Raw genomic sequence first — 13,332 nt, forward strand, 5'->3', positions numbered from 1 at the left:
CTACTAAGGCCAACGCATAGAAGGATGCCCAGAAGGAAGCTTGGATAAGGTGGCTCTAGAGTCACCAATCCCTATGAAGAATCTAACTAGCCTTTGCAGGAAGGCTGCTCTTACTCTGGAGAAACTAGAGGAGGTCTTCAGTAAAGAAGAGGAGCAGCACTACGAGAAAGGGGGATGCTCACCCAACTTCTGCAGAAAAGAATGTTAACCAGTATGTCACAGGCATTCAAAACATCTCAGAATTGTGGACTTATTTACACAAAGGACGACCAGCTCTTCCCAGAATGAAAATCCCTAAACAAAACGTTTACGACCATAACAAATGCAGTGATCTTCAATGCAGAAAAACTGGACATTCAAATTCAAATCCTGCAAAGTTTGGCAACTGCTACCATGACAATAGACCACAAGTTGGACAGGCTAAATTTGTTTACTAGAAGAGCACAGGCTCATATAGAGGCCGACTGGGGGACGCTAAACCAAGCTTGCCACTGTCAATGCAGCCCAATTTCGGACAAACTCCAGGAACTGCTGTTAATTATGTTCACAATAGTGGCTGATTTAAAACAGGAATCTAAACCGTGGAGAGATAGCAGGCAGGACATTGATGACTGTCATAATAAATATTTACATCAGTCCCAGCGTGGCTCATCAGCAGAATCTTTTAGATATAAGAGAATATTAATTGCCTTAGTTAAGAGCCTCATATGGGAATTCCTCCTGGTTCATCACAGGCGACTTTAATTTAAACATGGCTAACCATGGGAAAAGAAGTTTCAGAGAAGGTGCTTTGGATCAGAGTCTGGGTATCCTGCAGCAAATATCACTCTTCAGGGATGTTGATAAATGTGATCATCCTCTTGTAAGAGTTTTAGAGGCGCTAGGGCTGGGGGCTCTCAATGGTCGATTTCCCAAAGATTGTCCAATGAACCTGATTCAAAATCAAAGAAATCTGCATCTTCCCTAGACTACCAATTTGCCTCTATGGCCATCTTCAAGTACTTCCAGGGCTTTAGTATAGAGGTGAGATGCGAAAGTGACCATCATCCACAAATAATGAAAATAGCGAATAACCACCACTATGCAGCGCTGTTGCATAAGATTGGAGAACAAGACTGTGGAAGCCAGTTCGGGCTGGACTGTTCCCATGGGGAACAGGGTCAAGACTGATTTGCATATGGCTGGGTCCAAACTGGAATGGCATGGGCAGCAAAAAAACGATGGATTTAGGCCCAGATCACTGTACTGGGGGTGAATGTTTGACAATGTTCAGCATTCCGTCCATCACCATTTGTTTTTGCTTTGTCGCCCTAAGTGGGAAGGGTATGCCCAGACGTGGGTCCCGTGCTTCCTATGCCACTGGATTCAAGCTAGCCTGGCTGATGAGGGGTGAAACCCCGAAACCGGTCCCAGGATGCTTGTTTCCAGTCCAGGGAAGACCTGGCCTAGCAGTTCGGGCTGGACTGTTCCCATGGGGAACAGGGTCAAGACTGATTTGCATATGGCTGGGTCCAAACTGGAATGGCATGGGCAGCAAAAAAACGATGGATTTAGGCCCAGATCACTGTACTGGGGGTGAATGTTTGACAATGTTCAGCATTCCGTCCATCACCATTTGTTTTTGCTTTGTCGCCCTAAGTGGGAAGGGTATGCCCAGACGTGGGTCCCGTGCTTCCTATGCCACTGGATTCAAGCTAGCCTGGCTGATGAGGGGTGAAACCCCGAAACCGGTCCCAGGATGCTTGTTTCCAGTCCAGGGAAGACCTGGCCTAGCAGTTCGGGCTGGACTGTTCCCATGGGGAACAGGGTCAAGACTGATTTGCATATGGCTGGGTCCAAACTGGAATGGCATGGGCAGCAAAAAAACGATGGATTTAGGCCCAGATCACTGTACTGGGGGTGAATGTTTGACAATGTTCAGCATTCCGTCCATCACCATTTGTTTTTGCTTTGTCGCCCTAAGTGGGAAGGGTATGCCCAGACGTGGGTCCCGTGCTTCCTATGCCACTGGATTCAAGCTAGCCTGGCTGATGAGGGGTGAAACCCCGAAACCGGTCCCAGGATGCTTGTTTCCAGTCCAGGGAAGACCTGGCCTAGCAGTTCGGGCTGGACTGTTCCCATGGGGAACAGGGTCAAGACTGATTTGCATATGGCTGGGTCCAAACTGGAATGGCATGGGCAGCAAAAAAACGATGGATTTAGGCCCAGATCACTGTACTGGGGGTGAATGTTTGACAATGTTCAGCATTCCGTCCATCACCATTTGTTTTTGCTTTGTCGCCCTAAGTGGGAAGGGTATGCCCAGACGTGGGTCCCGTGCTTCCTATGCCACTGGATTCAAGCTAGCCTGGCTGATGAGGGGTGAAACCCCGAAACCGGTCCCAGGATGCTTGTTTCCAGTCCAGGGAAGACCTGGCCTAGCAGTTCGGGCTGGACTGTTCCCATGGGGAACAGGGTCAAGACTGATTTGCATATGGCTGGGTCCAAACTGGAATGGCATGGGCAGCAAAAAAACGATGGATTTAGGCCCAGATCACTGTACTGGGGGTGAATGTTTGACAATGTTCAGCATTCCGTCCATCACCATTTGTTTTTGCTTTGTCGCCCTAAGTGGGAAGGGTATGCCCAGACGTGGGTCCCGTGCTTCCTATGCCACTGGATTCAAGCTAGCCTGGCTGATGAGGGGTGAAACCCGAAACCGGTCCCAGGATGCTTGTTTCCAGTCCAGGGAAGACCTGGCCTAGCAGTTCGGGCTGGACTGTTCCCATGGGGAACAGGGTCAAGACTGATTTGCATATGGCTGGGTCCAAACTGGAATGGCATGGGCAGCAAAAAAACGATGGATTTAGGCCCAGATCACTGTACTGGGCGTGAATGTTTGACAATGTTCAGCATTCCGTCCATCACCATTTGTTTTTGCGAGGTTCAGATTTGTGACCTGCAAATTGCGAGTCGCAAATCCGAATGTAGGATGGTGTCCTTGACACCATCTGTGATTCGCAAGGGCTTAGCAAATGCCCACATCATGAATAATCATGAGGTGGGTCGCAATTTGCGACCCCCTCACGAATGGTGGCCTGCTGGAGACAGCAGACCACCATGTCTGTGACTGCTTTTCAATAAAGCAGTTTTTTTTGTAATGCAGCCCGTTTTCCTTAAAGGAAAAAGAGATGCATAACAAAAACGAAAAATGAAACGTTTTCGTTTCATTTTTTCAGAGCAGGCAGTGGTCCACAGGACCACTGCTTGCTCTGAAAAAATGTTTACAGTGACATTCACAATGGGAAAGGGGTCCCATGGGGATCCCTTCCCTTTTGCGAAAGTGTTAGCACCCATTTGAAATGGGTGCGAACTGCGATTGGTTTGCGCCCGCGTTCGCGATCACAAAACAATCCTACATTGCACTGCAAGTTGCAATTAGGAAGGGAACACCCCTTACTAATTGCGAGTCACAAACCCGTTTTGTGATTCGGTAACCAGGTTACTGAATCGCAAAACTGGGTTTGTGCATCGCAATGTGCTTTTTGCATGTCGCAAACAGCGAAAGTCGCTGTTTGCGACATGCAAAAAGCTACCTAAATGTGGGTCTTGGTCCCTAATTAGGTCTGGTGTTAACAAAGACATTTTGTTTTTATTAAACTTCTATTTCTCTCTCTTTCGGCTGGCTTTACTGTGAGTGATCGCATTCTGCTCTTCCACAAGGAGCATATTGCCACACAAAGTAGTTTTGTTCAGTGTCAGGAACTACAGTGGCAATCAGTGACATAACGAAACTGGAGGGTGCCCCTTTGCAAAGAACATGGAGGAGCCCCCTCTCCAGACTCACTCAGGGCAGGTGCTGTGCTGACGGGGCCCCCTGGAGGGTGGCTGCGGGGCCTTTGTTATGCCGCTGGTGGCAACGTGTGCTTTAAGAGTTCAAAAACTTTTTGGGGGGGTTTTGCCAATGTTTGTTACAATGTTGAGGGCCTGGTAGCTCCCACAACAATAAAGTGTTACAAAAGCCATGTCAAAACAAGACACGCATTGATGAAACTAAAAGACTTATAAAAATATGTCAGATCAGTTGGTTTTGTCAGTGTTTGTTTATTTTCATGCTTCCCATAATCGTGTTGAAAATGGTTACACTGATTTTCCATTAGAAATATTTTTTGGGAAATACTAGCATGCATCAACACATTTTACTAAATGACACTTCATTTGCATATAATCAGAGAGCATTCTGGGAGCATTATACTTAGCCTCTTAGCCTAAACTTTTCAAACATGTTGTACACGTTTTTCTTTTTTGTACTGGAACCAACGTCAGTAGTGAAGTGTGACCTTAAAACATTTATTTACAGCACGCACCCTAATAATGAAGGCTTTCAAATAATGAACCATAAATACAAGTTCGAACAGCATTATCCTTTGGAAACACATTACCTCAACTGTGAAGCAATACTGTGCCGGAGGAGTAGTGGATTGAGTACATCTCTAAACTTTACCGCAGTCAAGAAGTAGCGGAACTAACACCTGCCTCAAGCAGAGAGCCGGACCCTTAACCTTTTGAAGTACAAAAGATTGAGGGACAACTTCAGTACTAAAGAAATAGTGGGGCCCGCGGTCCAAATGGCCTCCCTGCAGGAGTATTAAAACACAATTCTGTCTTTTGGAGTAGCCAGCTTTGCAATATGTTTAACGCCTGCGTCACAGAAAATAAAATTCCTTGGAAACAGGCAATTTACAAATCAATCTACAATAAGTCTCCCTATGGGAACCCAGATAGCTGTTGTTTGATAGCAGTTCTCAACATTGATGAAATTATATTTGTTGGTCTTATGCTAGAGGAACTGAAAGACTGGGAACTAACTAAAATCTAATACCCCTAAATCAAACTGGCTTCCATCCCTTGTCGAGCACTTCTGACAACTTGACAGCACAAGCATGTTACCTGAAAAATACACAAAAACGAAAATGGCTTTGTACACCTGCTTTGTGGACTTATCAAAGCTTTTGATTCAGTGGATCGGCACAGGTTGTGGGGGAAGCTAGTAAATCTCAATATCCCACAAAAACTGTTAGGAGGATCACAGCTCTTATATTCCGACATCTGGGCAGGGGTAAAAGTAGTAATGGAAGAGTGTCTGCTAAAATCCAGATAGACAGGGGTGTCAGGCAAGGCTGCATGCTAGCCCTGATGCAGATTTGTGCACCCAATTGAACACCTCAAGTCCCATCCTCCCAAACTGTGCCAACTACCTTGAACATCATTATTATATGCAGACAGCATTGTTCTATTGAATCTTTCATGCACAGGTCTCTAAAAAAGTGCTAAATACCTTTGATCAGTGTTGTAAGACAAATGAGCTGTTGGTGACACTGGAGAAAAGAAAGGTAGTCATCTTTGGCAAGCGTGTAATCAAGAAAAAACAATGGCTCTGTGGGGATCGGCCATTGGGCAGAAGTGACAGATATGAATACCTTGGTGTCTGGCTGCAGGAGCGCTGGTCTCACCACCTGCACCTAAACACCTTGAAAGCAAGGATGGCATCCAAACTTGCATCCGTACAAGCCCTGTGTACGAAATTGCAAAGTCCAACCTGGAGCCCACTCCCCATGGTGATTATGCAATTTTTTTGCCTTCCCTGGCCTATGGTCTGAAAATTTGTTCTGGCAAGTTTAACGATTTCATAAAAATTGCACAGAGCAAAGTTTTTTGCCGCCTTTTTTCCCTGCCACACAGTTCTTCACCAGCACAAATCTGACTGAAATTCGGGCTACAAGAACAAGCATTGGTACAAGGTGGGGCTCTCCTCAAATATGCTTCTCTTCTAAGACCGTTGCAACCAAATTCACTAAAGTTTTTGATTTGGGGAGAAACAGGCATGAACTTGCTGGAAGTCTCAAATTCATGGTCGGAGGGAATTGTTCTAGCAGTAAAGCTTTTGCAGGTAGGAGACCTGTGGCAAAAGACCTTACTACCAAATCTTTCAAGCAATTATTAAATAAACAAATCAAACTGCTCTCATGGAGCAGGGACAAAGATAAGTTCAGACTGCAATCTCATTCTTGGATGATTATTAACAGTTACAAGGCTCCGGCAGCACAGCCGTACATGGCTGCATTATTAAGAAAGATCTTAAAAATAAAGGTGCTCCATGCCAGGATCTGCCGACTCCCTTCGTTGGATGCTGCTCCAAAATGGCTTAAACCCTCAAACAGGAGAAGCAGGCTCTGTGCATATCATCAGGAAGACTTCTCGCGTATTCTTTGTATATCCCCCACATTGTTACCATGACAGAAGCTGTCTCTCAAAAATATCTAACTCCAATGGTATTAGATCATGCCGGCACGCAATTCTGTTTTGTCTCAAAGGGCTGACACCTCAACATATGGCATGCTTGGCTAAATTCATTTTAAAAGTTGAACACCGCTTAAAACATGCAACAAATAAGAAGGTTATCTGAGCTCATTAGTTCATGATTCAGTTTTATATTGACAGCTCTTTTTACAGGACTAACCCAGAGAGCACTTTCCTAGACGTATTCTTGTCAGCTGTACTCCTGAGCTGATAAGTTGTATATTGACAGCCCTTTTTACATGACTAACCGACACAGCACTTTCTTGATGTATTCTTTTCAGCCAGACTCCTGGGCTGGTACAACAAATCAGTAAGTGACTCGCTGCAGAACCATAAGGACTTTCTCTGTTCACTGCCCCGTGACGATATGCACTACAGAATTTCCATTGGGTGGCCACTACGACATTCCTGTTTGTAATTGTTCCTGTTTAAACAATCATTTGAGAAATATGGTTTCTTTTTAGACGTTTTCTGGTGTTTCTTAGATGACAATTCCTTTTATCTTCCTTGCTGATTGCAATTATTTTTATTAATTGTGCAAATAAATTATAACATAACTTAAAGTTATAAGTGGCATGAAAAAGTGGGGGTCTCTAACAGGGGAGTGGCCTGTGTAATTGAGGGTGTGGTGTAGACATGTAAAATGCATTTCTGTGTTTCCTAAAACGGGCCACACTACTTTTGGTTTCTCTCTGAGCTTTCTGTTAATCCATCCAGATATATAACTCAACTGACATGCACCTAAAACCAGGCAGAACGTCTATCTTTTGTAAGTGGTTGTTAGCTGATTAAGATAAATTAGTAACAGCAATGATTTCTGTTACCAATAATGGTGAATATGTTTTGAAATTGGGACTCTCTTAAACATCACTGAGGTCAGGAGAAGGGGTTGTGTTCTCCAGAGTGCCTCGATCACTCCTGTTATGTTCACACTGTTCGACTTGTATTCTTATTTTCTCCATATCCCATCCATGTGCAAATCTTCCGTCTCATCTTTTTCCTCATCAGCACCCTCTTTTCACTCTGTCTCCTGAGTGTACTTTCTCACATCTCCTTCATTACACCGTCCTCCAAACACAATACGCACCCAGTTGACTCTAAATCCTGCATTTTCTTTACTTTCTCCCTGTCAATATTTTGCACAGAAACACAGTTGCAACCGGCAGTCATAACAATTGCTGTATAAGCTCTGCAAAGAGGCCAAGGACTGGATGATTAAATATAATGGGGTAGTCCTGTGTCCCTCAGAACTTGAGTACTAGATATTATAAAACTCCAGTGGGTTCTGTTGGGGGGGAAAATAAATAGTTTGAACTCATCTATATAACTCGGATATATCAATAAATGATTACCAACACAAGAGCCTGAGTGCCTTTGTATATTATCATTCCTATAACGAGGGTTACAGAAAAATGATTTTAGTGAGACTGTTAAAAAAGTGACAAAGTGTGAAGTGACCATGCAAAGTGATTAAGTGGCTTTAAATAACGCAACAAAAACACCATAACACAATCGACTCAATATGATGCCCTTCTAAATTCTTGCACTTCTGTTTAACACCAGTCGGTGTATCAATATGTATTCTTTTCGCCGTTTTCAAAGTAAATACGAGGGATGACATATATGTATAGTTGACATTTCGACCTGTTATTGTTGTGCTTTTTCTACATCAAAAGGGTCTTCCTCGGGAATGAAACCACAAGTAGCTTGTGTTATTAAGGATTGGATGCCAATCTAATCTGAACACCTTTTTAACCCACTGACAGGCACTGTGACAAAGTACTTTGTCTTCTGCCTTTAGCCTCCACTCTAGAGCTCTCAATCGTGGCCAGTTATAAACAGACGGAGGCGACTCAGCTCAAGGTATGCACTGTACAAAAGTAATATGCTGCAAAAAAACACATGACCACTGCATCCTGGAAATAGCTAACAATCTTAGGGAATTAAATATTAAGTTAAATCGAGAAATACACAGGAATTAAATCTGACATAGATCACCTTAATGAATTTTACATTAATCAGTCAGAAATTGGTCGGCGTTTTTTCCAGTAAAGATAAGGACATGAATATAGGGTCCGATAGGGATCTCTTTCAATATCCATTTTTAATTACTACCAGTTCTGAGACCTGACCCACTTAAAAGCGGTGTCAGAACCGACAGTAACAATAATCACAGGGTGGTTAAATTACGGTGATTGGTCTGGGCCCCTCCTAATGAGGATCTGAAAGAGATAGGAGGAAAACATGTTTATTGTTGTTATTATTATTTTTTTTTTTAAACGTGAACCATTATTGGCTATCATGATATAAACTTGCTGGGAAGAAGGTTCCTTGAAAATGTTTGTGACTACAGTCCAAGTGTTGAAGTGCTTTTAAGTTTTTTATGTGGTTTTTCTTTATAACCTTGTTTATCTAATGTAGTCAAAAGACAGATTATTGGTGCTGCATAAAAAAATCATAGCTTTGACTGTAGACATGGTAAACTTTATGCCACGCAAAAAAAAAAATTAGTGTTGATTTTATTTTTATTCATTCTCTACATCTCTATTTTCAGCCTGATGACTTCGCTCGCAAAATAATGCTTCTTTGATTAACTTATAACGCATAACAGAACTGAAGACTATGACTAGTTACTCGGCGTGCAAGCGAGCTGCAATTCGCTTGTGTTCAGACTTGTAAGAGTTGACGGCTGATGATCAGGTGACAACCCTGAGAAGGAGCACAGCAAAGTTGCATAGTACTCTTTAGCTCATTGAGCTGGGCAAGTCAGTCATGGCTCAGGCAAAAGACCCTGAACCAGCGACTTGTGATATGGAGGCCATTCCGCTGATTGCCCTCAATTTTCATGTGAGAAACAAACTGTCCATGTACCTGAACCCTAGGACCATGGTGGCGAGTGACTGGACCCGGCTAGCTGAAGAAATGGGCTACGGTTACTTGGAGATCAAGAATTTTGAGGCATCTACCAACCCTACGGCCAAAGTGCTGGAAGACTGGCAAGGAAAGTGCTTTCGTGCTACAGTCGGTGGCCTCTTAGAAATGCTGACAAGGATTGAAAGGCACGACATTCTCACCGACCTCAAACAGAAAATAGGTTTGTGAAAATGGTTGCTAAAAGCCTGGTTGTTTATGCTTATTTCTTGTATTTATTTGATTTCGAATTTGTATAGCACTTCACTCTGCAGAAGGATGACTCAATTTGCTTTAGAGTATGGAACTATGGATAAAGCATAGTGAATAGAATATGTACACTTAACACATCATGCACATTCAAACACTTATTTGGCTCTTGAACTGAACAAGAGAAACCTCTCATTAAAGCCTTGTGGGGTTTACCACCTCTCCTACCACACCTTACTCTCTTTAGGATGCTGGATTTAGTTTGATTGTGCCTGTTATGCAGCCACTACCTCAGACGCACAACACAGTTGTAACTCACGTTGCTGGCTAAAAATGCTTGAAAGGTACAGTGTACTCTTTTAACACACTGCCATTCCTAGAAACTCTTTCTCGAAAGTCCTCTAAACTCTTTTATAAGCATAATGCAGCATTACGGCTGGATACTTAATAAAGTCGTCTTAAAAAATACAACCCACTTAACAGGCATGAAAAAGCTCACAGATGCCACAGAAAAGAGCTTGCAACCTAAGGAACATAGCACAACACCATACTCATTCAATAGGTTTCAGGATGCTTCTCAACAATATGACGTACACTTCACAGACTACAACATTCCAATTGCATCAGGACACATCATTCAGCCCACCTGGACCCCTAACTGCCCCATCAACCAAACAGCAATGCATAGTCACATAGTTTGTGCACCTAACACAATGTTTCAAACAGTGTTCAAGCATTCACTTTTGGGATGATGACTCATTGCAAGACACCACCACGAAACATAGACAGTACCACAGGTTAAATCCTTGCTTATAAAGATTAACGAAAAGCATGATGGACAGAATTGTGGCCACAATAAAGAAAGGTGTTGTGATCAGATACACATGGTGTCTCTGAACACCCCAAGGCATTTTAAGGATACCCCATCGTTTTATGAGGGGAGATTGGGAGAATGGAATATTTCCACATTACCGAATGTATATTGAACCATACTGTTGTGGCTTCTACCTGTGAATTACTATACTGTGATTATATAGTGTAAATCTAAAAAACAAAAAGAAATGACAAAAATATATTCATGTTTGAGAAATAATAGGAGTGGCACAGTGTCCTACATACACAAGACATGGCACCACATACTAAATCAGTAGAAATCCCTACTCAGCACTGAACAGAATGTATGCAGACCAGGCACAAGAGTTCTCGTCTGCAATGACTTTAGTCAATGTGAATGCATAAAATGGTGCGGAAAGGGACCCTCCAGAGTGTCAGTAGAATTATGGGGACATTCTATTGGCAGAAATGTCATTTAACCCCTTCGCAGGCAGGCCTTTTCTCCCCTCAGGTGCTAAACCTTTTGTTGGCTATTTGGGGTAGTTCGTGCTTTGGCCCTCATAACTTTTTGTCCACATAAGCTGTCCACACCAAATTTGCATCCTTTTTTTTTTTTCAACATCCTAGGGATTCTAAAGGTACCCAGTGGGCTCCCCTAGAGGAGGCCAAGAAATTATCCAAAATACAGCAAAAATTTCGTTTTTTTATTTCACAAAAATGGGGAAAAAAGTGCTGCAGAAGAAAGGATGTGGTTTTCCCCTGAAAAAATCTTCCCAGCTTTCAGGAACAGGCAGACTTGAATCAGAAAACCACATTTTTCAACACAATTGGCATTTTACTCGGACATACCCCATTTTTACTATTTTTTGTACTTTCAGCCTCCTTCCAGTTAGTGACAGAAATGGGTGTGAAACCAATGCTGGATCCCAGACAACTACACATTTCTGAAAGTAGACAAAATTCTGAATTCAGCAAGGGTCATTTGTTTAAATCCTTCAAGAAAGTAACCGCTTAAATAAAAAAAAAAAATTCAATTGAGTAAAAAAAAAAAAAAAGGGCAATTTCTGTCTAAGTTTCTTCTATTACTTTTTCCAGCTCTGGCAGATTTTTCAAAGCGATATACCGTTACGTCTGCTGGACTATTCTGGTGGTGGGGATATAAAGGGCTTGTAGGTTCGTCAAAAACCCTAGGTACCCATAACCAATAAATGAGCTCCACCTTGCAATGGGCTTTCATTGTATACCGAGTGTAGAGCAATTCATTTAGTGAAATATAAAGAGTGAAAAATAGGTATCAAGGAAACGTTCGTATTTCCAAAATGGGCACAAGATAAGGTATTTAGAAGCAGTGATTATTTGCACATCTCTGAAATCCGGGGTCCCCATACTAGCATGTGAATTACAGGGCATTTCTGAAGTAGACGTCTTTTTCACACACTGTCTTACATTGAGAAAGAAAAAACGTAGAGAAAGACAAGGGACAATAACACTTGTTCTTCTATTCTGTGTTTTCCCCCAAGTCCCAATTAAAAATGGTACCTCACTTGTGTGGGTAGGCCTAGTGCCCGTGACGGAAAACTCCCCAAAACACAACATGGACACATCAAATTTTTACATCGAAAACTGATGTTTTTTGGAAAGTGCCTAGCTGTGGCTTTGGGTCTCTAGCTCAGCTGGACCTAGGAAAACCTATCAAACCTGTGCCTTTTTGAAAACTAGACACCTAGGGGAACCCAGGATGGGATAACTTGTGGTGCTCTCACCAGGTTCTGTTACCCAGAATCCTTTGCAAACCTCAAAATTTGGCAAAAACACACTTTTTCATCACATTTTGGTGATAGAAAGTTCTGGAATCTGAGCTAAGCCACGAATTTCCTTCCACTCAGCATTCCCCCAAGTCTCTCGATAAATTTGGTACCTCACTTGTGTGGGTAGGCCTAGTGCCCACAACAGGAAATGGCCCAAAACACAACATGAACACATCAAAATGAACTATTACAAAATTACCTGTTTTTGCATGGGGGCACCTGCGTTTTTGGTCCTGGGCTCAGCAGCCATCTAGGTAAACCTACTAAACCCAGACATTTCTGAAAATGAGACACCTGAGGGAGTCCAGGGAGGTGTAACTTACGTGGATCCCCCAGTGTTTTCTTACCCAGAATCCTCAGCAAACCTCAAATTTAGCAAAATAATCATATTTTCCTCACATTTCTGTGTGGGATCACCACACCAGCACAAAGTTCCTACCACCCAGCATTCCCCTCAGTCTCCCGATAAAAATGCTACCTCACTTCTGTAGGTGGACCAAGAGCCTGTAACAGGGAAGGGCCAAAAATGTGTCGAAATTGAGAGGGAACCAAAGTGGGTCCAAAAGGGCAGTTTGGAAAAAAACGTTTTTAGGCTGACAAGTGGGGCAGAATTTTTATCTGTATAGATGCGACTATGCTGGGTGGTAGGAATTTTGTGGATTCCTGCAGATTCCAGAAGGTTCCATCACACAAATGTAGGGAAAATACATGATTTCAAGGTAAGTTGGAGGTTTGCAGGGCATTACGGGTAAGAAAATGACATGGGGCGCATGTGAAGCACAGCACCCTGGACTCACTCTGATATTTAGCTTTCAGATGTGTGTAGGTCTGGTAGATGTTTCTAGGTGGCAGCGTCCCAAAGTCCAAAAGTGCAGCTGCCCACCATTCCAAGTGGGACGATATTGAGAGTTAGCCATGCTCCCTTGGCCCAAATGTAAAATCAAAACCAAAAATAATCAAATGTACTCTTACTTGCCGTTGGGATAGGATCCTTTAGTTTGCAGGAGGCAGGGGCTGAAAGACTCTTACCCCCTTCATTTGGGGCGGGAGGCATAACCATGCCCGTACTAGTTGTCAGCTCCCACCCCTCTATTTTTTAATTTTTTATTCCCTGGCATCTAGTAGGCTTTCTGCCCCGCCCCCCAGGGAGTGGATCGGGGGTAATTGCTCCATCTGCCCACCGGCAGGTAGAACAACTTTGTCCCCATTTATTTGAGATGGGGATATGGCC

At 43.1% G+C, this 13,332-nt stretch overlaps 1 protein-coding gene across 1 annotated transcript in view; it reads left to right on the forward strand.

Moving 5' to 3' along the window:
* Positions 1-13,332, forward strand: part of MYD88 (MYD88 innate immune signal transduction adaptor) — a 54,505-nt gene that overhangs the window by 20,301 nt on the left and 20,872 nt on the right. The window contains exon 2 of the mRNA XM_069211066.1: positions 8,894-9,433. Within this exon, the coding sequence (XP_069067167.1) occupies positions 9,112-9,433 (322 nt within the window). The 5' untranslated portion in view covers positions 8,894-9,111. The remainder of the gene's footprint in view (positions 1-8,893; positions 9,434-13,332) is intronic.

The sequence above is a fragment of the Pleurodeles waltl genome, chromosome 10 (assembly GCF_031143425.1).
Source record: "Pleurodeles waltl isolate 20211129_DDA chromosome 10, aPleWal1.hap1.20221129, whole genome shotgun sequence".
Taxonomy (NCBI): Eukaryota; Metazoa; Chordata; class Amphibia; order Caudata; family Salamandridae; genus Pleurodeles; species Pleurodeles waltl.